The sequence below is a fragment of the Brassica napus genome, chromosome C9, assembly GCF_020379485.1.
Source record: "Brassica napus cultivar Da-Ae chromosome C9, Da-Ae, whole genome shotgun sequence".
NCBI lineage: Eukaryota > Viridiplantae > Streptophyta > Magnoliopsida > Brassicales > Brassicaceae > Brassica > Brassica napus.
The window spans coordinates 18,584,843-18,608,649 of NC_063452.1; the positions used below are offsets into that span (position 1 = coordinate 18,584,843).

The window sequence follows — 23,807 nt, forward strand, 5'->3', positions numbered from 1 at the left end:
TAGATACTTCTTATGTTTCATTCTATTTGTCTTTTTATATTTATACACACATACTAAAAAAAACAAACTGTAGAATATTATTAATAATTTTTTAAAAAATAAAAACGAAAATTTTACTCTAATTAAACTGATACAAAGGAAATATTAAATATTCTGCCACTACTATAATTATGTTAAACTACTATTCATTTCTAACTTAAATAAATCAGTAGTAAATATTTTGAAATCTAATATAGTGTATTTTTAACAAAAATATAGTCTACACTTAACAAAATACTGCAATTAAAAACATGAGTTCTATTTTAAAAGGTATTTATTTGACAAAATGAGATTATATTTTTATATATAGTTATATTATAATAATTATATAAAAACATATTGAAATAAATTATATATATGTCAGCATTATAAATATATCAATCTGTAGAAGTTATGTATAAAAACTATTGAAATAATCATATATAAACATGTATAGACGATTAAAAATATTGTATAAATAATATTTTAAAATTTTAAAACACACATATTATTTAACTCTTATAGCTGATTTTATTATATTTTATAAGTGATTAACAATTTTTTTATAGTTGGATTAAAAAGTGAAAACATTGGTGATACTAAAGATTTTTTTACAGCACTAATGATTCTTTCGAATTATTCTTGTTTGGATCAAATAATTAACCAAAGACCATAAATCATTGTCCATGTGTTTAAAATGTTTAATAATGATTTAAGCAAAATAATATTTATATATAACAAAAATATTTCATCATAGCATATTTTTTTTTATAACCTAACATAAATTTGAAAACACTCATGTGTTAGAAACATTGAATGATAAATTAAATATCAAAATTTTATATATATATTACAAAAAATCATTACAATAAATAATTTTTACTGCATAAAATAAACCTGAAAACAATCATATTTACATAAAATTAAGTGAATATATAGGGATTTCTTTTAAAAAAAAATATTATGTTGTAAAATAATTTTAAACAAAATTAGAAAAACTTTAGAATACATGGTTATATCCAAAAAAAATTATATGAATTTATCTTTCTTTTTTTAAAAAATTACAATTTCATTATGAAAAATGTTTTCTTCGATAACGCATTATAAACTAACTTTAGATAAAAATAATTATCATATCAATGAAATTGTTTTTTATTTATGGTTAAATATATAATAATAAATCTAATTATTTATTAAATCGTATTGGTTAATTATTTGATTCAACAAGAATAATTCGAAAGAATCATTAGTGCTGTAAAAAAATCTTTAGTATCACCAATGTTTTCACTTTTTTAATCCAACTATAAAACCCTTTAACAAAAAAAAGGGAGAGAGCTTAAAATGAAAAAAAAAAATTACTTCATTAGATTTTAGTCATTTAATGTTATTAATATCTATTTATTTATCGTACATCTATAATATAGTTATTTTTCTTTGGCAATTAGTATTAATAAATTTTGTAGAGGTCTATTTTGTATAGGACAGAAATAGAAAATTGCAAAAACTACTTGTACAAAAGATTTTTGGATAAAATTAGGTCGAATCTGACGGTTACAATAGCATCTACCAAAATCCAACGGAGTACACTGTTATTGAAACCTCCTTTAGATCTGACGGTTAACAATAACACTAAATCACACGAGATGCACCGTGTACTTACATTTTTCCACGTGTAAACTCTGTACGATTAAATCGACTCCAAATTCGTAGTTTTGTCCAATGAACTGGAGCCACGTCCTACCAATGACAACTAGATATGACGTGTAATTCATTCATTGGTGAACGTCTCGAAATTTGCAACGTCAGTAAGCCACGAGAGCGCTACTTCACTTGCGGCTTCTCTCTGGGTATATAGAGCATCTTCTTGTAGGCTTGTAGCATCTTACTGTTTTCGAGGAAGGTGCGATCTGAGTTTTCAGCGATGGCGAAACTAAACCCCAACTTCATCTCTCTGATTCTTTTCGGCCTCGTCGCGATCGCGTCTGCTAGTGTTATCTTCGAGGAAAAATTCGAAGGTAGTCTACTGTTATTTTGATCTTCAATCGATGTTTTTGCGATCGCTACCACTATTCGTTTCGATCAGATGGTTTCACGTTGATCCAGTTTAGCTCATTACGTGTTGAATCGATCGAGCTTTTTCGAAATGTTTGTGGTAGATCTATGAATTTTTACGTTGATCCTTTGATTTCGAGATTATGATCGTTGATCTAGGAATACGATTTCGGATAGTAGTTTGTGGTTGCTTACGTTCTTGAAACTAATATGAATGCTTATATATATATTCGATATGATCAGCTAATCGTATATGTCTTAAGATTTAGACTGATGATTACTTGAAGCTGCTCTCTAAATCTTTTTGTTGTATCTCTGTTTGTAAAGATGGATGGGAGAAGAGATGGGTGAAATCTGACTGGAAGAAAGATGACAACACTGCTGGGGAATGGAGCCACACTGCTGGCAACTGGTCTGGTGACGCTAACGACAAAGGTATTGTTGATTGTTGATTCATTGGATCTCTTCATGTTCATAACCTCATGTTAAGCGTTGATCACTCTCTTGCAGGTATCCAGACTAGCGAGGACTACAGATTCTACGCCATATCAGCTGAGTTCCCTGAGTTCAGCAACAAGGACAAGACCCTTGTCTTCCAATTCTCTGTCAAGCACGAGCAGAAGCTTGACTGTGGTGGTGGATACATGAAGCTTCTCAGTGGTGATGTTGACCAGAAGAAATTCGGTGGAGACACTCCTTACAGCATCATGTTTGGTCCTGATATCTGTGGCTACGACACTAAGAAAGTGCATGCTATCCTTACCTACAATGGAACAAACCATCTGATCAAGAAGGAGGTTCCATGTGAGACTGATCAGCTCACACATGTCTACACATTCATCCTCCGCCCGGATGCTACTTACAGTATTCTTATTGATAACGTTGAGAAGCAAACTGGTAGCCTCTACTCTGACTGGGATCTCCTCCCAGCTAAGAAGATTAAGGATCCTAGCGCCAAGAAGGTATAGTAATATCTCTCTTCTATGTGTGTGATACAGGTTCTCATTAAACTGAGTCTCTATTTTACAGCCTGAGGATTGGGATGACAAAGAGTACATTCCTGATCCTGAAGACACAAAGCCAGCTGGATACGATGACATCCCAAAGGAGATCCCAGACGCTGATGCAAAGAAGGTTTGAATGTTTTTCTAGCATTTGAAGTGTATAACTAGTCTAGATCATTTTCTCGTTTTGATTCTGGATTGTATGTTTTTTTTTTAGCCTGAGGACTGGGATGATGAAGAAGATGGTGAGTGGACTGCCCCTACCATTCCCAACCCCGAGTACAACGGTGAATGGAAGCCCAAGGTATATTGATTTTGCAATCGAACATTGTATTTGAGATTGTATATAAACGATGCTCTCTCTTCTCACCGTTGTGATATTGTTCTGTAGAAAATTAAGAACCCTAACTACAAGGGAAAATGGAAGGCTCCAATGATTGACAACCCTGGTAATATTCTTCTGCAACCGTTTATAATCACGATGTTATGCAATAAAATTTATTTGTAATTCCATGGCTTTGAGATCCTTGTTCAATTCTTTTAATGAATTACAATCTTACACGAACTTGAGTCATTGAGGCATCCATATTTTATATTCAACTGAAGATACATATAAGTCTTAGCATCTCAATTTCATGCAGACTTCAAGGATGACCCAGAACTCTACGTCTTCCCCAAATTGAAGTATGTTGGAGTGGAGTTGTGGCAGGTAATAGCAAATAGCTTATCACAAAGAAAATATATATATTTTGTCTTTAGTGATCGTATATGTTAGTGACTAAACACATCCGTAATTATTTAGGTGAAATCTGGATCATTGTTCGACAATGTCTTGGTCTGCGATGACCCGGAGTACGCTAAGCAGTTGGCTGAGGAAACCTGGGGAAAGCTCAAGGATGTATGTTAATCCTTAACTCTTTTGTGTTTCTTTCCGTAAAAGGAGGTTTTGTTTGTGTGGTTGATGATCTCATAGAGCTAAATCCAATTTGGTGTTACAGGCTGAGAAAGCAGCATTCGACGAAGCTGAGAAGAAGAGAGAGGAAGAGGTAAACTTTCTCCACCCAAATTGTCTTCTCTAGTTCCAAATAAATATATCATAATAAACATGAGAGTTATCACCAACTTGTTGTATGTTTATTTTTTTTACCAGGAATCAAAGGATGCTCCCACTGCTGATTCTGATGTAAGAATCTCTCGGGTTTCACAATGATTTCTCTTTATATCTAACATTAAGTGTTATGATACAAATTCTCTTATTTGTGCAGGCTGAGGATGAACAAGAGGACGATGACCATGAAGGAGATGAATCCGACACTGATTCAAAAACTGAGGAAACCAAGGAAGAAACCTCCTCAGACAAGGATGATGCCGCCCATGTATGTGTCCACAACCAAGAATATATACAGCAGTGTTTATTTAGATTTTAGCTGACGCTGTGTGACTGACTTACTTGGTGATTATGATTGTACTTACAGGACGAGCTCTGAGCAGAAGAAGGATCCAACAAGTTTTCAGAGTCGTGTTTGATTTTCTTTTTAAAGAATTATTTTAGCGCTAGTTTGTTTGGGATGTTAGAACTTTTTTTAGCTACCAAAAAAATATGATGAAATGGTGAGCGTGGCAGCTTGTTTTAGACTTGATAAATTCCTGACTTTCTCATACTCTCTACTATCCCCCATCTGCACATTCCTTATTAGGATCAACAATAGATCCACTCTTGAGCAACCATTGAGATCGGGATTGGTGACATTCCCAAAACAAAGGGAACCTCCGCAATAGTTGAGCATTTTACAACTCGCGAGATCAAATCTCTGAATATTAGTAGTTATTCCCAATAGAAGAAGGGAACTCGAATGAGTCGCATCTGGCTAGACTCAAAGCCTAACTGCCTAAGCTTAGAGCAGTTACAAAATCCAAACCCCTAAAATCTAATACATATTAGTATCTTTACATATAAAATAGGGTTTACTCCCTCCTGTTGAAGCCAATTCAGCGTCCACGTCATAAAGTCGAGCTTTGAGAAGCCGACACGTGTCCTCCTATAACAAAACTATGCGTTTCATTAACTCTACGTTCATTTATATTCTGAGAGAGTTTTAAATGGGTTTCAAATGTGGTTTTGTGTTTTAATTATTTAAATGCTTGAATTGGGCTCGAATTTAGACATTCTGTAATCTGTAGACAAGGTCTCCTCTTTGAGACTCCGCCGTCTCAAAAAAAAATCTCAAACCGGTAAAAAAATCTGAAAACGTAACGTTGTTAGTCTGAATCTAATCGTCACCTTTGACGGGATAATTAACAAGTTTACCACTCCGCACACGGTATCATTGAATGCAAACCCCTTTACTTCTTTTCTCAGAATCTTTGACTATAAAAAGGCATGTAATATCCTGTGGATTTCAATCAATACTATCCTCTCAAGCATTAGCTTTTGATAACCGTGATTTTGATTTTGGTTTCTGGGAAATGATTTCACTTTTGGTTTTGTTTGTTAACTTGATTTACGTTTGCTCATGTATAGATTATCAATTTTTTTTATTCCTAAGTTTTTGTGTATCGGTGATGATTTAGATGTTGATTTTTTTGTTTATTATGTTTGTTACGATCTTCATCAATGTAGTTTTCGACCATAGATTTTCTACATGATTATATTTTTAATTCCTCTTTACTATGTGCTTGCGTTCTGTTTTGGGTGATATTTGTTGGTCTCATGTTGTTGTTTTATTACTGAGCCGAACAATTGTTTACATTTTATACCATCCTCCTAGATTTCTCTTTGTATGTTTATGATTTTAATTTGTACTTGACTAATTTATAGAGTTCCTTTTGATGTTGGCTATCGATCGTTTTGGTGATAGTTTATGTGACTAAGAAGCCCACGAAGTGAGCAAGACGTAGCAAAGAGTTTGCAAATGATCCAAACTAAACCAAACGGCCAAACAAATGCCTTCTTCGTTTTCATTTAATCATTGCCTACTGATTCTTAACTTTCATGTGTTCAGTAGTTTCAAAGGATTAAACATTTTGGCTGTCAAAAGACTTTTCATTTGGCTACTGTGAAATTTACTGAAGGTTAGAAGAGTAGATCTTTTGTCTGTTATTGTTTTTTTTTCCATTAAAGTTTCTACCCTAATTCTTTTGTGTGCTGGACTTTTTGTGATCCTTAGGAAATATTTCTGTGAAACTTTCGAAAAGGAACATCCTATGGAACAAATATACTGCTGCTTGCTGTGAATGGCTCCTTTCACTTTGAAGGTCTTTTATAACTTAGCCTCTTGATCTTGAAAGGCACACTAACATAATTGATAGAGGAAGCACCGTAAAGATGGACGCAAAAACAGGTTAAGAAAATCTGTGGGAGACAATGCTCTAAATCTAATACTTTCATTTCACAATAATGCAGAGGAAAACACTTTATGGTGCTAAGGCTGAAAAGTGCAAAGTTGGCTATGAGAAAAACATGAGAGACTACAACAGATTATCTGGTAAAACGAGTGTCAATCGAATGTCAGTTTATATATTGGTTATTATTTGAATCGTTGACCATATTAAATTGTTGTTACTCTAAGGAGGAATGTCAAAAGGAAGATGATGCCATCTACCATTACAGATGTTGAACTACCCCGCCGTACTCCGCCTGCCATGTTCAGGCTGCCTATTTCCTCTTCTACGTGACTCTTGATTTCCTAAGCTTTCGTTCACGTTTTTGCGTTACAATAATTACTCTCCTTATCCAAATGTTCCATGTGTTGCTTTTCAAGTTTAACTTAAAAGCCTCTTCACATATACCTTATTAAATATTGTATTACGGAGCAATTCATTGCAGTAAAATTAGTTAGAGATCCAAAGATTACTTGACAAATAAGTTACTAATCAAACCACTGGAACGTAAGAAAATAAAAAAGAACCCAAATCCAACAACATAAGCTATCAAGACAAAATTGAAATCCCCCACGATTGACAAACCCATATAATTGACATCTTAGAAAACCCAATCTTCCTAGATCCAAATTAAAACGATTATGTTTTCATGATTGTTTTTAAAGATATGGAATATACATGTATATCACTCTCTTCTCATTACTTCATATATCTCTCTATACAAAAGATAACTATCATATATAGTTGTAAGTTTTTTAAACAAGAAAATATTACAATTTTTAAACATCTGATTTAAGAAAAAAAAGCTTAAAATATAGAGTTTTAAATTCAAATGAGAGAGTCCATTGAATTACTTAGAGACTAACTAGAAACAAAGTTATAAATAGTTCTAAGTAAATTGAAACATGTAAACAATTCAACCAATTAAACACTATAACTAAAATTTAATTAATTTTTGTTCATTCTTCTCTTCATCTTATATATAATTTTCAATAACAAAAAATGTGTACAAAAATTTTTGAATAGCATAAAAGAAAAATATTGAATAATTTATAATTATATTATATTTGTCTATAGCTTCTTATATATTTTTTATAATAGATTATAGAATTTATATATTAAAATAAACATACTAAATATATAATCAAAATTAAATTTAAACAAAAAATCCGAGCGTTGCCCGGGCCGACCCTAGTATTACATATAGAAGATAGGAACTCCACAAGACTTTTTTTTTTTTTTTTTTTGCTAACAACTCCACTAGACTTGACCAACTTAATTCCAATAGGGGAATGTATCTCCATAGTAATTCGGTAAAATCTTCGGACATTAATAGCATTCCCATTATAAAAGGGGAGCTCCACCAAGCTTGACCAAAAACAAAAACTAAGATCCCATAGTCACAGATTAGTAACGTTTCTAATAAAAGAAGGAAGCTCCACTAATTTTTGAGCACGAGTTAAGATCCAAAACCTGGAGATTAATAGCACTGAAATATGGGAGCCGGATAAGACTTAAGCAGTTGTCGAGATACAAACTCTTGAGGTCTTTTGAATTACCAATAGATGATGGGACATTGCGCAAAATTGAGCAACACCTAAGATTCAGTTCCTTGAAATTAGTTGCAGTTGAAAGATCAGGGAGCTCCTTAGGATTTATGGAAGAACTCAAATTCAGCCATTTAACATTTCTAATGGTATGGAAAGCAAGAAACATGCATAAAGAAGCTGATACACTTTGCAGATGCGGATGGTTGCAAATTATTAAGCGATTCATTCGGCTGGCGCATCGCTTAGAAACGAGTGCATTTATGAGATACTTATGAGTAGTTGAGCATTTATTAGCATCATTTGATAATAAATTAACAGTACTAAGTTAATATTATTAACAATAACAATTACACAATTTTTTTAGTTTGTATGTTTATGCAAAAGTTATAATTTTATAGAAAAATAGTTTTTATAGAGATTAATATTCGATTTAAAACATGTATTGTAACTTGTAAGATTTATATATATAGTGATTAAAGAATTTTGAGGCTATTTTCGTTTAAAATTCTAATAAATATAAATGATAATAGTGGTTAGTGATATCAATTACAAAATATCACATATATACATATATATTTATAATAATATTTAAATATTATATTTAATTTGTTATTTTTAAAAGTTATTGATCTACATGCAACTGTTTCCAACCGCAAATTGTAGAAGGAACTAATTTTTGATTTGAGCGATTTAAAACAATATGAATATGTAAAACATTGAAAGCTTGAGTATGCATGGAACTCTAACATGCATGAAACATGGTGTTTGAGAAGGCATTATGATATATGGAGTCAGGTTCCATGGAATGGTAATTGATACGTTAAAACTGAACATTTCATACTGTCAAGTTAACAGTGGTAATTGTAGTATTTAAGATTCAATCCAGAGGAACAATCTACATTTTATTCTTATGAGTTTTCAACTTAGCTAAAACTAAAAGTGGAGTTTGAATTAGATAGTAACGTGCAAGTAAAGTAAATGATTGTAAAGAGTAAATTCAATATTAAAGAGAAGTCAATCTAGGGTTTCTCATCGGGTGTTGATGCTACACAAACATTTATTCAAACACAATGTAGCACAATCTAGAACACGGATCACTCAAGTAGAACAGCCCACTGTTGTGGTGTTGTTCCCTTTGCGGTTCGACCTTGACACCTAAACTCTCGTTTGGATCAAGGATCGACTACAAGCAATAGAGATCAAGTCCGATAGGTTCACCGAGCACTCTATTATCTAATTTCGCTGACTAGAGATGCGCGGCTCATTCACTCAATATCAAGCAATCAACTGCACGGTTAATGAGCCGATTCAACCTAAGATCTAGCAATAAGTGATCAGGTTATAGCTAGCACTAAGAACACAGATGAACAAAGACACAATATGGTCGCTTATTTATATTTAGCTTTTGCGATCAACACCCTAGAACCCTAGACAAGCTAGCCGACTACTCAGCCATCCAACAAGATGAACAAGACATAATAACTGAATGATACTGCATATAATTCCAAAGAGAAGTCAATAGGGTTCAAAATGATCTTCTCGGTTAAGAAGAGGATCCGTCTCCCTTACAATAGCAAATCCAATAATATGAGTCTTAGTCTTCTTGCAAAACTAGCGTAAAAAGAAAATAAAGATAGGGATGGCTTTTTTATATGGAGGCGCCATCGACTTCAGAAGAGGGAAAAAATGATTAGGGCAAATCTTTGAAAGATATGGAAACTTCCATAATTGTCGGGAACAATCGTCGGGCTGTTCCTAGTGGGATCAACCGTCAGACTGCTCCGCATGATTGTTCTGCGGGAAAAACTCCAATTCTTGCTCCTCTCTTCCTTCAACTTTTTAGTTTACTCCAGACCTGAAATGACTCTAAAAAAACTGGAATAACTCGATAAAACAATGAAAACAAGTTAGAAAGCATATGCACAATGGTGCCAAAAACATTATATATTAGTAATGTCCACAACATGATCGTCACAGTTGATGCTAGATTACAAGCACAAAACTATGATCATGTTGCTTTTAAGCATATGGTAGCTAAGTTGATGATTCACTATGATCTACTATTTTCTTAATCTTACGTTGAATATGAAAGAGTTAGAAAAGCTTGGAAGTACTTAAGTATTGATATATTATATTCATTAGTAAAAACACTGATGAAGCAGATGTGTACTACTTTAAATAAACGAGAGAGGTGTTTTGAAGTGAATTAGCTAGTCTTCTTGTAAGAATTAAAAATATCTATTCGTACCTTTTGTATTTTAAAAATAAAAGCATTTATTTATAGTATTTTAATTACTGTAAAATAATAAAATAGACAAAAATTAGCTTTTATGTTCTATATTAGCAAATTTTCCAAAAAGTACTATCAAAATTGTTCATATTGCCTCCCACCCCACGGCCACAACTATGGACTGAAGTAACACACAAGACTTCTCTTTTCTTTGCTGAAGAGGTACAAACTACAAAGTGACTCGACTGTTAGATCCACTAGGAGAAGTCTCGACTTTGAAAGCATTAAGAAAATATGGAGATTAAACATTCCACCGAAGATTAAGATGTTTTGGTGGAAGTAATGCCTTCCAGTGGCATACAATTTGAATCAAAGAGGATGCAAGTTGGAACCGACATGTAAAGTCCGTGGAGATTATGATGAAAATATTGATCATATGCTCATTCAGTGTCGTGTTGCACGAGAAATATGGTCGCTTGCATTGCAGGGTGCAGAAATTGAGCTAGACCAGAACAGCTCTGCTATTATTAATCTGCTTAGAAGTGTTTTAGATGCAACACACGGGAGCTCTCGGTCTATGTTTCCTTTGTTTCTTGGTTGGAGGATTTGGAAATCGTGGACAAAGTTGAGTTTGAGAACAAACGAGAATATCATTCACACGATTAATTGCGCGATCAGGGATTTAAACATTTGGCAAGAGGCGACGACAATGGATATGAATCCAATGCATGGGATAGCCTCTTCTATACCAACCAACATTGCAGAGATCCCTCCTACAATATGTAGAGCTTTACTGCATTGTGGATGCTTCATGGAAGTCTCCTACAGATAAAATCGGTATAGGGTGGTCCTTGTTTAGTAAAGAAGGCACTCCAAGACTTCAAGGAACCGCTGCAAAAGATACTACTCATTTACCTTTGGTTGCGGAAGCAATGGCGATGTGGTCTGATAAGAGGTTTGGATTGTAGACGCCGGTAAACCGGAATGACATAAACGATAAAATAAAAGCGATGTTAAGGAAAATAGACGAATGTAAGAACAAATACAAGAACGATAAGAAATCGTATTCGCAAACAGACATGAAGTCGAGATATGATCTCTTTCATTAACTCAAAATATTCGCTCCGTTAGTGAGACGAGACCGTACGAATATAGAGTTCCAGGATACAACCATGGCAGACGAATCACGCCTCACTCGTGATCGCCCTATCGAACTTTAAACTCTAAGTAACACTCTCGAGACTTACGCTGAGGGATTTGGTGATTTTTTTGTTGCGTAAAAACTTAAAGAGAAATGAAGGAGGCGACGAGTTTATAAAGAGGAGAAGACGAGCCACTTTCCGTAACTGATGCAGCACGTGCGCACGTTGGTGGAAATCTCGCGAGGATCTCGGAGGCGAGGCGTTACGAAACTTCCTCCGCAAGATCTTTTCTCGTTTAAACTTATCGTCAAAGAAGAGAGACAGCGTGTTGTTTTTAAACGAACTACGTGTTGTTTAAAATAAAATGCATGTCATTTTTTTGGTAATTAAATGGCAAAACGTTGAGCTTAACTTGGTCCAAAAAAAATATTCTTATTGGGCCGGAGGCCCTCCACCAAGACTCAAGACCCAAGACCTAAGCCCATGCCGAGCCGAGCCGAGCCGGCCGGATGGCGATGGCGGCGCGCGCGTGGGGAGCCGTCCTCTCTCTCTAAGCTGTTTAATACATGATATCAAGTGACCATATATAAACAGCTCTCTTGCTCTTGTTCCCACCGATGTGGGACAAGTCCCTTTGTGTTCATTATTGATATTTTTTGGGCTGTTAAACACACATGCCAAAGTCATTTATTTTCACAATTTTCATTAAAGCCTAATGGCTATTAATGGATCCAACAATCCCCCACATGAATAGAAATGACTCTTCTAAACATATGCAGAGTAAATGCAGACTCGATAGACTCTAAAAACTATACTTATTCTAATCCTGACTAGACTAGACAGACTTATCGAGAGTGTTTGCGAAAATTCACTGTGTTTGAGTTGGTGGCATTTTTAAGCCTTGAACCACTCACAGTTAATATCTGTCGGGTTTACTTTACCAGAAGGTGAACATGATGTCTTGAAGCAACCGGTGTTTTATGTAGACCGAGAGAACATGCATAACGCAGTTTCATTTTCTTGTAGAGCTTAGTTCTCTATTGTGTTCATTGTGGCCCTGAATTATTCTTGGTTTTCATGAGTGAACTTAGAGAATATAGCCTTGCATTCATTCTCCTAGAAACTGCCCCATTTCACACTCATTAGGTGATTGACCATGAAAAGTATTGAGTAATACTCCGCTTTGGAAACTATGGAATCATTAAAAGCTTATGTTTATCCTTCTCACATTTGTTAGCACTTTTATCATCTTAGGAGCTGGGAAGAGACTACTTTGTCTCAAGTGCTTTGGTTAGATTCAGTTTGATTTTGTTTTCCCTTTGAACCTACGTCTTGGGATCTCCAGTCATGATAGGTAGGGTTGCAGTTAAGCATCCTCATTTGTTATAGGCTTTAAACCCATTCCTTTTGATGATTTAGCAACAACATCTCGTGACAAACCTTTTGTAAATGGATCCGCTAGGTTATCAGCCGATTTGATGTAGTCTATTGTGATTACACCAGTTGAGATTAGTTGTCTAATGGTTTTATGTCGTCTTCTGATGTGACGAAATTTACCATTGTAGAGATTACTCTGAGCCTGAGCTATAGCTGATTGACTATCACAATGTATGCGTATAGCTGGCACATGTTTCTCCCACATAGGAATATCTTCCAAAAAATTTCTAAGCCGTTCAGCTTCTTCTGCTGCTTTGTCTAAGGCTATGAACTCAGATTTCATGGTTGATCTGGCTAACACTGTTTGTTTGGTAGATTTTCATGATATTGCTGCTCCTCCTAGTGTAAAGACATATCCACTTGTGGATTTTGAGTTTTTAGAATCTGATATCCAGTTAGCATCACTGTATCCTTCTAAAACTGCTGGTTCTTTACCATAGTGAAGCCCAAAATCTTTGGTGTAGCACAAGTAATTAAGTACTCTCGTTATAGCTTTCTAGTGTGTATGACCTGGATTACTTGTATATCGACTAAGTATGTTTGCTGCATGCGCTAGATCTGGTCTCGTACAATTAGTCAAGTACATGAGACTTCCGATCACACGTGCATACTCGTTTTGTGAAACCGCTTCACCTGAATTCTTTGTCAAGTGCATTTGGGGATCTAACGGAGTTTTTGCCGTACTTTTAGAGTAGTTTTTAAATCTCTCTAATATTGTTTGAGCAAAATGAGATTGGGTTAAGGTAATTCCGTTTGAATTTCTTTTGACTTTAACCCCGAGAATTACATCTGCTAATCCCAAGTCTTTCATCTCAAATGTCCCTTTGAGCATGTTCTTTGTTTGATTGATAATGTCTTTATTGCTTCCAATAATGAGCATATCATCTACATATAGATATAGCAAAATATACGCATGTTTGGTTGTTTTGTAGTATATGCATTTATCACATTCATTAATTTTGAAACCATTTGACATCATTGTATTGTCAAATTTTTTGTGTCATTGTTTAGGAGCTTGTTTAAGCCCATAAAGTGACTTTACAAGTCGGCATACTTTGTCTTTCTGTCCGAGAACGACAAAACCTTCAGGTTGTTTGATGTAAATTTCCTCTTCTAAATCACCATTTAGAAAAACGGTTTTTACATCCATTTGATAGATTTCTAGATCTCTTAAGGCTGCGATTGCTATCATCAGTCTTATTGATGTTATTCTCGTTACTGGAGAATATGTATCAAAATAGTCAAAACCTTCCTTTTGTCGGAATCCTTGAACTACAAGCCTAGATTTGTATTTTCCACCAGGTTTTCATGTCATTATCCATTTATTCCCTAATGCTTTGCAGCCAGGTGGTAAGTCCGTTATGTACCATGTATAATTTTGCATGATAGAATCAAATTCACTTCTGACAGCTTCATTCCAAAATGGAGCTTATGGTGAAGCCATGGCTTCTGCCAAAGTTTTCGGAACATTTTCTACTAAAAATGCCATTAGAAAATCTTCACCAAAAGATTTTTCCTTTCGAGCTCTTTTGCTCCTTCGAGGTTCATCTTTTTATTCATTTTCTGAAATATCATTTATAGAAATCTCGATGTTTGTCTCAGTTTCTGAGTTCTTGTCATTGTCTCTTTCTTCTCGAGTACGTTTTGAACCTAGTTTTTCCTTATATAGAAAAATATTTTCGAAGAAAGATGCATTTCTTGATTCCATGACTGTATTTTCATGAATGTCTGATATTGCAGATTTGTGTACCAGAAATCGATAAGCATTACTGTTATGTGCATATCCGATGAAGATGCAATCCACTGTTTTAGGTCCAATAGTGGCCTTCTTTGGTGGCGGTACCGCAACTTTTGCCAAGCACCCCCACACTTTGAGGTATTTATACGAAGGTAAATTACCTTTTCATAATTCATATGGAGTTTTGCCAGTTACTTTGTGTGGAATTTTGTTGAGGATATAATTAGTGGTAAGCAACGCTTCCCCCCACATGTTCTGGGGTAACCCAGATTCCTGCAACATTGCATTCATCATCTATTTTAGAGTTCGATTTTTCGTTCAGCAACTCAATTGGATTTTGGTGAATAAGGAGCTGTAGTTTGATGGATTATTCCATGTTCTTTACAGAATGCATTGAACGGACCATCATACTCGCCTCCTCTGTCGCTTCTAACTACTTTAATAGTTGTTTTAAGCTGATTTTCGACCTCGAGTTTAAATTCTTTAAAATTTTCTAAGGTTTCATCTTTGCTATGTAACAAGTATACATAACAATATTTTGTGCAGTCATCTATGAAGGTCACAAAGTACTTTTTTCCACCTCTAGTTTGTATGTATTTTAAATCACATAAGTCTGTGTGAAATAAATCTAGAGGTTTGTTAGTTCTTTCAACACGTTTTTGTGAGCTTAGCCTGTACGCATATTTCACATTTTTGCTTACTTGTTTTGCATTTAGGAATTAGATTTAAATTCATTAATCTTTGTATATACTTGTAATTTACATTGCCTAATCTTTCATGCCATATATTAAAAGACTCAACCAAATAAGCAACTGGCTCTTTCTTATTCATTGAAGCTTTTGGAGCAACAACTTTCGGAGAGACTGTCATTACATTCAACTTGACAAGTCCACCCTTAACATACCCCTTTCCCAAATACATCTCATTCTTCCTAATCACGAGCTTGTCTGCCTCAAAAATTGTAGCGAATCCGTTCTTGCTGAGCAAGGTTCCCGAGACCAGGTTCTTCCTCTTGTCAGGCACATGCTTCACATTCGTCAGATTGACCTCACGTTCATATGTCATCTTCAAAATCACATTGTCGTGTTCTTCAATCTTGGAGACTGCAGTGTTCCCCATCCTGAGCTTCTCCTGAGTTTTGCTTTTCTGATGGGTGCTGAACATCGCCCTATCGGTGCAAATGTGGGTGGTTGCACCCGTGTCATACCACCATTCCTTAGGGTTTGTTGCTTTCAACCATGTTGGCTTCAGTCACCACAGCAACGAGATCCTCTTCAGTGATATTTGCCTGAGCCTTCTCATCCTTGATCTTTTTACGACACTCAATAGTCTTGTGCCCCACTTTGTGGCAGTAGTGACATTTCCCCTTGACGTTCTCCACATTCGCATTGATCTCAATACCTTTGTTCTTGAAGTTTTTTCCAGAAGCCTTCAAGGCTGCAGCAGTTTTGGAAGGCTTGGCAGGAGAATTAGTGTGTGCATTTCCTTTGCCTTTGTGCTCAGCCATGTTGACACTGTGCTCCTTAGCAGTGACCTTGTCAGCAGTTCGGTTTCTGGATTCCATCTGAAGCCTCATGATGAGCTCCTCGAGCCCCATCTCCTTCTTCTTGTGCTTCAAGTAGTTCTTGAAATCCGCATAGCTTGGAGGAAGCTTTTCAATGAAGCTGAGAGTTGTGAATGTCTCGCAGATGGACATTACTTCAGCAGCGATTTCATGGCAAATGAGCTGAAGCGCTTCCACCTGATCCATGATGGGTTTTGAATCCACCATTTTGAAGTCGTGGAATTTTGAGACCACATACTTCTGGCAGCCAGCGTCCTCACCTCTGTACTTCTTGTCCAGTGATCTCCATAGTTCTTTCGCCGTGGGGATCTCACAGTAGACACAGTACAATGGGTCAATGAGACGACCAAAAATGTAACCTTTGCAGATGAAGTCGGAATGCACCCATATGTCAACAGTTGCGAGACTGTGAACATCATCAATCCCGTAAGGAATAAGGGGCTTGTCCTCCTGGATGAACTTGTCCAGCTTCATCGTTGTCAGGAAGAACATCATCTTCTTTTGCCACGTTTTGAAGCCTTTGCCATCAAACTTGTCTGGCATCAGTCCTTGAGTGAACACACTAGGGACAGCCGGAGGAGTTTGAACTGCCACCGGACCACTTGCAGTTGCTGAAACTGAACCCGTCTGATAATGACCAGCACCGAATAGACTCCGACGAGTGGTTTCATCAGCAGCATTTCCCGCAGGGAGGATAGTGCTTGTTGTTGCTGCAGCGGTTGACGCTGTGATGTTTCCAACGGTTGTCACAGTTGCATCAGTGGCTGCAACATTGAGTGGAGTTGTTGTGACATCAATGGGGGTGTTGTTATTGTTCGTCATTTTTCTGTAGAGAAAACATGAAGACGGATTAGTACTCCAATCAACAAATAACATATTATTTTTAAGCAAATATAATAGTCTAAAGTCAATTTTCATTTTTGGTGTTTGAACCAAATCATATCGATATAAGTCTCGAGAAAAACGTTTTGCAAACTCGCTTAAAAGCGTTCGCAGAAATCGTTTTGTATAGACTTAGAATGTTTCACAAACTCGCTTAAGAAAGCGGTTGTAGAAACGATTCATGTAAATAACATTTTGATAATGTATCAAAAACGTTTCGCGATAATGCTAGAAAGCAATCCGCAAAGCGGTATGAAACAAATAAGAAACGTTTCGCGGAAGGGCTATAAAGCAAATCGCAAACTCGTTTTCAAAAGAACATAGAAACATTTCGCGGAAGTGCTTGAAAGCAAATCGCAAACCCGGTTATAAGATAAGAACAAACGTTTCGCGGAAGTGCTAGAAAGCAAATCGCAAACACGGTTCCAAAACCCGTTTTTATTAATCGTTTTTTCAACCCGATTAGAGCTTTAAACATAAAGCGATTTTGAGTTAAGATTGTAGACGCTGGTAAACCGGAATGACATAAACGATTTTAAGCGAGTTGCTTTCTAGCACTTCCGAGCCGAGCCCGACGACGGCGGCGGCGCGTGCGTGGGAAGCCTTCCTCTCTCTCTCCAAGCTGTTTAACACATGATATCAAGTGACCATATATAAACAGCTCTCTTCCTCTTGTTCCCACCGATGGGGGACAAGTCCCTTTGTGTTCATTATTAATGTTTTTTGGGCTGTTAAACACACAGGTCCAAGTCATTTATTTTCGCAATTTTCATTAAAGCCATCCAACATGGATGATGTCGCAGAGGAGAGACACAATCACAAGGAAAACATTAATGAGGCGGACTCCATAATGCAGGGACATCAAGACATTTGCATCCTACCAAAATTCTACATTTCATTACTCTCCTAGGAACTTGTATGTGTTGTTGATCAGCTTGCAAAAAAAATGCTATGATAAGAAATCAAAATTATGTAATATCCTGGCAAAGCTACTAAGCTATTGTAATCCAAAGGTTCACATGGAATAAGATTCAAATGGGTTGACAAGAAAAAAAAAAAAAAAAAACTGTTCATATTGAAATAGATGCCGGTCGTTCTTTAGATCTGATGTACACGTTGGCATCCATAATAAAGCCTTCCAATCATAATCAGCCACGTGGAAAAGCCACCTCAATCATCGGCCACGTCTGCTTTAATATTCTGGGCATACTTTCACATTTGTCTTTCGAATCCAGAGAAGATCTGACTTCTTTTTTTCAGTTTCTTCTGTGAGGAAGAATAAGGAGATCATGTTTTTGTTCGATTGGTTCTACGGAATCTTGGCGTCGTTAGGGCTATGGCAGAAAGAAGCGAAGATCTTGTTTCTCGGACTCGACAATGCTGGGAAGACCACGCTACTTCACATGCTCAAAGACGAGGTTTGTCTTTTCTCCATCCTTGTCTACTTCGATTCCCTTTATTTCTGGTAGATTGATTGAGATTTGGTGATGTGTGATTTGTTACAGAGATTGGTTCAGCACCAGCCAACTCAACATCCAACGTCCGAGGAACTTAGCATTGGCAAAATCAAGTTCAAGGCTTTTGATTTGGGTGGCCATCAGATTGCTCGTAGAGTTTGGAAAGATTACTACGCCAAGGTTACATCCACTCTCAATGATACTAGATCCTTAATGATTGTAGTTGGCATTATAGCAGAACCTTAGATGGATATTTCTTTATTTCATTACAATCCAATTACACAATTGCTACGAGTTATGTAGACCAAGCTAAAAGTATGGTTTGCGTGTATTAACATGTTAGTATTTAAAATTGTTCATATTAGCATATCAATCGAAACATGGTATTATTCTCTTTGCTGATAGAAAACTCGTTCTTGTTCGGTCTGAAAGGTTGATGCAGTTGTCTACCTAGTGGATGCTTACGACAAGGAGAGATTTTCGGAGTCAAAGAAAGAGCTAGACGCTCTTTTGTCGGATGAAGCCCTTGCAACTGTCCCGTTTCTGATACTCGGAAACAAGATTGATATCCCTTACGCAGCCTCGGAGGACGAGCTTAGGTATCACTTGGGTCTCACCAACTTCACCACCGGTAAGGGGAAAGTGACGACAGCTGGAGGAGATTCTGGTGTTCGCCCGCTCGAGGTTTTCATGTGCAGCATTGTCCGGAAAATGGGATATGGCGAGGGATTCAAATGGCTCTCTCAGTACATCAACTGAAGACATCATTATCGTCATGTCAGTCTTTTTTTCATATAAACCAAACTTATGAACAACAAATTTGTCTTTTTCCGAGCTAAAAGCATTTTTTATGAATTGAGGGTGTCACACATCCTTTGGTGGCTTGCTTCCTTGTTCATGTCCCAGTCCACATCTGTGTCAACTGCTTGTCTTTTATTCAACAGTATATCTTTTTGCATGAACTATTATTGATCAGGGCCGGCCATGCATTTTGTTTGACCATTTGCAGAAAGCTCAAGAGTTTATTAGGTAAATAATTTGTGGTTTTTACAAAGAGGAATGAGTGAGCAAATATTTTGGATGTAGAGATACAAGCTAGAGTTAAAGAGTGTATAACACAATAGGATGCTTTTGGGTAAACATAATATAATGGGACATTTTGAGAAGTTGGTCACTTTTAGGTGTGGTCTTGCTATTTTATGGACGAAAAGGCATATGCTTTAGTGTGTGCTTAATTGATTCATAATCCGAGAACGGAACTAAAGGCAGCTATGTTGTCTTAAAATAGCACAAGCATTCATTAACAATATAGAGTAAAAAAAAATTAAAAAAACAGAAATTTTGAAAGATGATATTATATAGACTTCAGAGTAAGCCCCTTTTAAGTGGATGGTAAAGTTTGTAGAGAAAGTCATACACACTTCAGCGTCTGACTGTTCTTGTAGCTTTAAAGAACCTCTCTCTGATTGAGACTAACTCCTTTGCGGCTTCACTCGTTGCCAAACGGTTCATTGGGGATTCTTCCCCACACATAAGTCCAACGTTCAAAACCAATGCCAAGCACTCAGCAACAGGAAAGCCAACCCTGAGACCGCTGTCAAGAATCGATTTGTCTGCAATGTCCAAAACCCTTTCCGGCAACGCGGATTTGGTGTAGCTAATTAGAGTAAAGTCTCCTCCAAACAACTCATCCGAAGGTCTTTTTCCAGTGAACATTTCCAAAAGGAGAACCCCAAAGCTATACACATCACCATGTACTGATGGCTGTGCTCCCATCCCATATTCTGCACCATAATTAACAGAAACAAAACTGGATTGATAAAAAAAATAAACTAATTTTCTTTCCTTTATTAAAAGAATTCGCAGATGCGTGATAGTTTTACCTGGTGCAGCATAACCTACTGTCCCTCTAACGCCAGCTGAAGTTAACTGACTGAAGAAAGACTCCTGGTCGAACTTGATGAGAAGACGAGCCAGACCAAAGTCGCTAACATGGGCAGTCAAATCATCATCTAGAAGGATGTTGCTTGGCTTGAGATCACAATGAGCTATAGGTTCGTGGCAATGAACATGCAGATAGTCTAGAGCAGAAGCAACGTCTACAGCAATGTTGAGCCTCTCAAGAAGTGTCAAGGCTCTTGAGGGCTCTTTAACATCCTCTGGGTGCAGCCACATATCCATGCTTCCATTCGGCATGAACTCGTATACGAGAGCTCTGAATTCGTTTCCTTGGAAATCAATACTCGAACAAGCCGTCAACAGTTTCACAAGATTACGATGCCTTATGTCTTTCAGAGACGCACATTCCGCCATAAAACTCTTCATCGCTCCCCGCCTCTGCATGTTTAGTACTTTCACCGCAACGACGTCGTTCTCCCCCGCCTGGGGGAGAAACGCCTTGAACACTGTACCGAAACTGCCTGACCCAACCATATTGCTTTCAGAGAAGCCATTCGTTGCGTTCCGAAGATCTCCGTAGCTTATCTTCTCATGGAAGACTTCCAAGGCGGCAGAAGAAGAAGTTGGATCACTGGTCTGCTTATTCTTCTTTCTTTTTCTGAACCAAATCAAAGCTACGAACAACATCAGCAAAATAAACGCTACTCCCACGCCAACTCCAGCCGCAATTTTCTTTAGATGAGAGGAACGCTTTGCCTCCTCCAATGGTTCTTGCGTGAGGCATGGAGTTAGCTGAAACTCCTTGTCCCCTCCGCACAGATCTTTGTTTCCAAATACAGAAACCATACTAGTATTCTGAAATATAGGCACCTTTCCATTGAATTTGTTAAAGGACAAATTGAGATACTGCAACTTGGAAAAGTTTGCAAGATATTCAGGTATACTTCCAGAGAGATTATTCTTTGACAAATCAACTTCTTCAAGACCTACCAACCTTTTCATATCAGGAACATCTCCATCAAAACTGTTTCCTTCCAGATAAAGATATTCCATTGTGAGACACTTTCCAATGCTTTGTGGGAGTTTCCCTGATAACTTATTATCCGCAACAGCCAGTGTAATAAGTTTTTCTAGCTTTCCAATATCTTCCGGTAGAGAGCCAAACAAAGAGTTACCAGACATGTCAAGGAGAATAAGCCGCTGGATTTGCGTAATCTCCCGAGGGATTCCCCCCTCCAACTGATTAGAATCGATACGAAGATGTAGCAAATTGCTGCATTTTCCGAGACTTGGAGGAACCATGCCTTGGAAACTGTTGTTAGCCAAGTCGAGTGTTTCCAGCATAGTGAAGTTGCTTATAAAAGACGGCACCTCTCCTGATAATCTGTTTGATGATAGGCTTACAACCCTCAGGTTTAAAAGCTTCCCGAGAGAGGTAGGGAGTGGTCCAGACAACATGTTCTGATCGAACGTTAGAGTTTGTAGGCTTATGAGATTCCCAATGTCGTGAGGAATGCTTCCGGAGATGAGGTTTCCTCCGACTTCCAAAGCTATGAGGTTGGAGGACAGATTAGAAATGTCAACAGGGAAGTCACCCCCGAGCCTATTCCAACCAACCGCTAGTTTCTCTAGCTGGGTGCAGTTAGTCAAAGAAGTGAGGAATTCAAAGTCCCTAGAAAAGTAATTCCCCAAAGAATTGAAACTAAGTAATAACCATTTCAAATTTGGTATTTCTCCAAAAGTGGAAGGAATACTCCCTGTCAGACTGTTCTCGTTCATTCCCAATCTTTGAAGAGTCGAGATATTGGTAATTGTTGTTGGAATGACTCCTGTTAGATAATTCCTTCCCAGGTTACACGTTATAAGATTTGGTAGAAGGATACCAAAATCAGGTCTCAACCGACCCAAGAAGTTATTATAAGCTAGGCCTAAATAATTGAGTGAGGACAAATTGTAGATAGCTGGAGGGAAAACACCTGAGAAATTGTTAGATACTAGTTGAAGATCCCCTATTCGTGTCAACTTAGCTAAATCACCAGGAATCTCTCCTTCAAGTTTGTTGTATGATAATGTAAGTTGGTTTAGTGATGTCAAGTTTCCTAGAGACGCGGGGAGTTTTCCGCTCAGATTGTTTCTAAAAAGATTAAGATGGACGAGCTTTGTCAGTGACCCTATCTCTGAAGAAACACTCCCTCCAAGATGATTATAGTCTAGACGAAGACTCGACAATCTAGAGCAGTTGTACAAACTGTTTGGAACCCGTTCTCTCAGAGAATTTATTCCCATATCCAAGTATTCAAGTCTAAACAAGTTTCCCACCTCTTGAGGAATAGTACCACCAAAAGAATTACTATTGAGATCAAGCGATATGAGAAACGAGAGATTACCAATTGATGGTGATATCACTCCGTCTAATGACAAGTTTTCCAGGTTGAGATGAGTAACTCTCTTGTGTCTGCGGCCACATGTAACCCCCTTCCAGTTGCACAAGTGGGATGAGCGATTCCATGAGGACAAGACAGCCCTTTTCTCTTCAGAAATTTGAGACTTAAATACCAGCAACGCTTGCATATCAGTTTCAGCGGTAAAACCATATGCTTCGAGTAGCGCAAGAGCAATAAAAGAAAGCAAAAGAAACAGTTTCATGATTCTCAGTTTGTTTGTTTTTTTTTTTTTTTTTTTTTAAAACTTGGTTAATAGATATTTTGATGCTTATAAGAATTTTGTATTTTGTAGGAAACTAGCTTTGTACGAGACGAAGCAGTTCGAACTTTCAATTCACATCGTGGTGATAATAAATTGGCTCACCAACCACAGGTGCGATACTTTTTTAGAATGACATGGATTCTTGTCTTCTAGACTCAAGCCCATCCAAGTCAATGAGTCAACGGAGTTAATACATGTCAGTATGTTACTACTTACGATATTTCAACTCTAGTCTATATTCTATACTAGTAAAACCATCTCCAATCCTAATCTATATCCTCCACTCTAAAATAATCCACTCTAAAATAATGCAGCTCTATTTTTACTCTATATTTGGAGTAATTCTATTTCTTACTCTATTATAAAGTAAAATTTTTTTGTACAATGCTTCTGGATCGAACAAAATTGTTAAAATATTGTCCAAATGAGGTAAATAAAAGAGTAGCTTCGTGTTCATCTTGTTCACCACGTCTTTTTTTGTTTGTAAAATTCGTGTGCGTTCCTTTTGAAAATATTCACGAACATCTGGATCTTGCGTTAAATTCAAGTCACAAACTAAATATTTTTTGATGCATGTATGTAACTAAAATGTATTGGTGACCAATGCATATGGACTACATGTATAATTCTATACAACATGATATGAGGATGAAAGTGATTTTAGCACACCAATTAAAGTGGGAAGAGAAGTTACACCTCCAAAGATTCAGACACGAAATAATGATAATATTTGATTTAGAAAAAAAC

The 23,807-nt window shown here is 36.7% G+C and overlaps 3 protein-coding genes across 5 annotated transcripts; 2 read left to right on the plus strand and 1 right to left on the minus strand.

The window, feature by feature from the left end:
* Nucleotides 1-1,800: 1,800 nt before the first annotated feature.
* Nucleotides 1,801-4,735, plus strand: LOC106391579 (calreticulin-1). Of its 2 annotated transcripts, XM_013832261.3 has the most exons (12): nt 1,801-2,033; nt 2,398-2,505; nt 2,581-3,032; nt 3,100-3,204; nt 3,292-3,378; nt 3,466-3,523; nt 3,716-3,783; nt 3,877-3,972; nt 4,073-4,120; nt 4,225-4,257; nt 4,340-4,450; nt 4,550-4,735. In XM_013832261.3, the coding sequence occupies exons 1-12, from the start codon at nt 1,940-1,942 to the stop codon at nt 4,559-4,561; spliced, it is 1,272 nt and encodes a 423-aa protein (XP_013687715.1). In that variant the 5' UTR covers nt 1,801-1,939; the 3' UTR covers nt 4,562-4,735. The 2 variants fall into 2 exon arrangements, with proteins under 2 accessions (XP_013687715.1, XP_022557248.1); XM_022701527.2 differs by lacking the exon at nt 3,100-3,204.
* Nucleotides 4,736-18,203: 13,468 nt separating this feature from the next.
* LOC111205533 (GTP-binding protein SAR1B) lies at nt 18,204-19,420 on the plus strand. Its single transcript, XM_022701528.2, has 3 exons — nt 18,204-18,416; nt 18,504-18,635; nt 18,888-19,420. Exons 1-3 carry the CDS (start codon nt 18,288-18,290, stop codon nt 19,212-19,214), a joined length of 588 nt encoding a protein of 195 aa, XP_022557249.1. The 5' UTR covers nt 18,204-18,287; the 3' UTR covers nt 19,215-19,420.
* A 249-nt stretch (nt 19,421-19,669) lies between these two features.
* Nucleotides 19,670-23,260, minus strand: LOC111213408 (probable LRR receptor-like serine/threonine-protein kinase At3g47570). 2 transcript variants are annotated; one of them, XM_048767479.1, is made up of 3 exons: nt 22,742-23,257; nt 20,339-22,183; nt 19,670-20,239 (listed from the first exon to the last, which is right to left on the minus strand). In XM_048767479.1, exons 1-3 carry the CDS (start codon nt 22,998-23,000, stop codon nt 19,878-19,880), a joined length of 2,466 nt encoding a protein of 821 aa, XP_048623436.1. In that variant the 5' UTR covers nt 23,001-23,257; the 3' UTR covers nt 19,670-19,877. The 2 variants fall into 2 exon arrangements, with proteins under 2 accessions (XP_048623436.1, XP_022570880.1); XM_022715159.2 differs by having other exon boundaries at nt 20,339-23,260.
* Between the last annotated feature and the right edge of the window lie 547 nt (nt 23,261-23,807).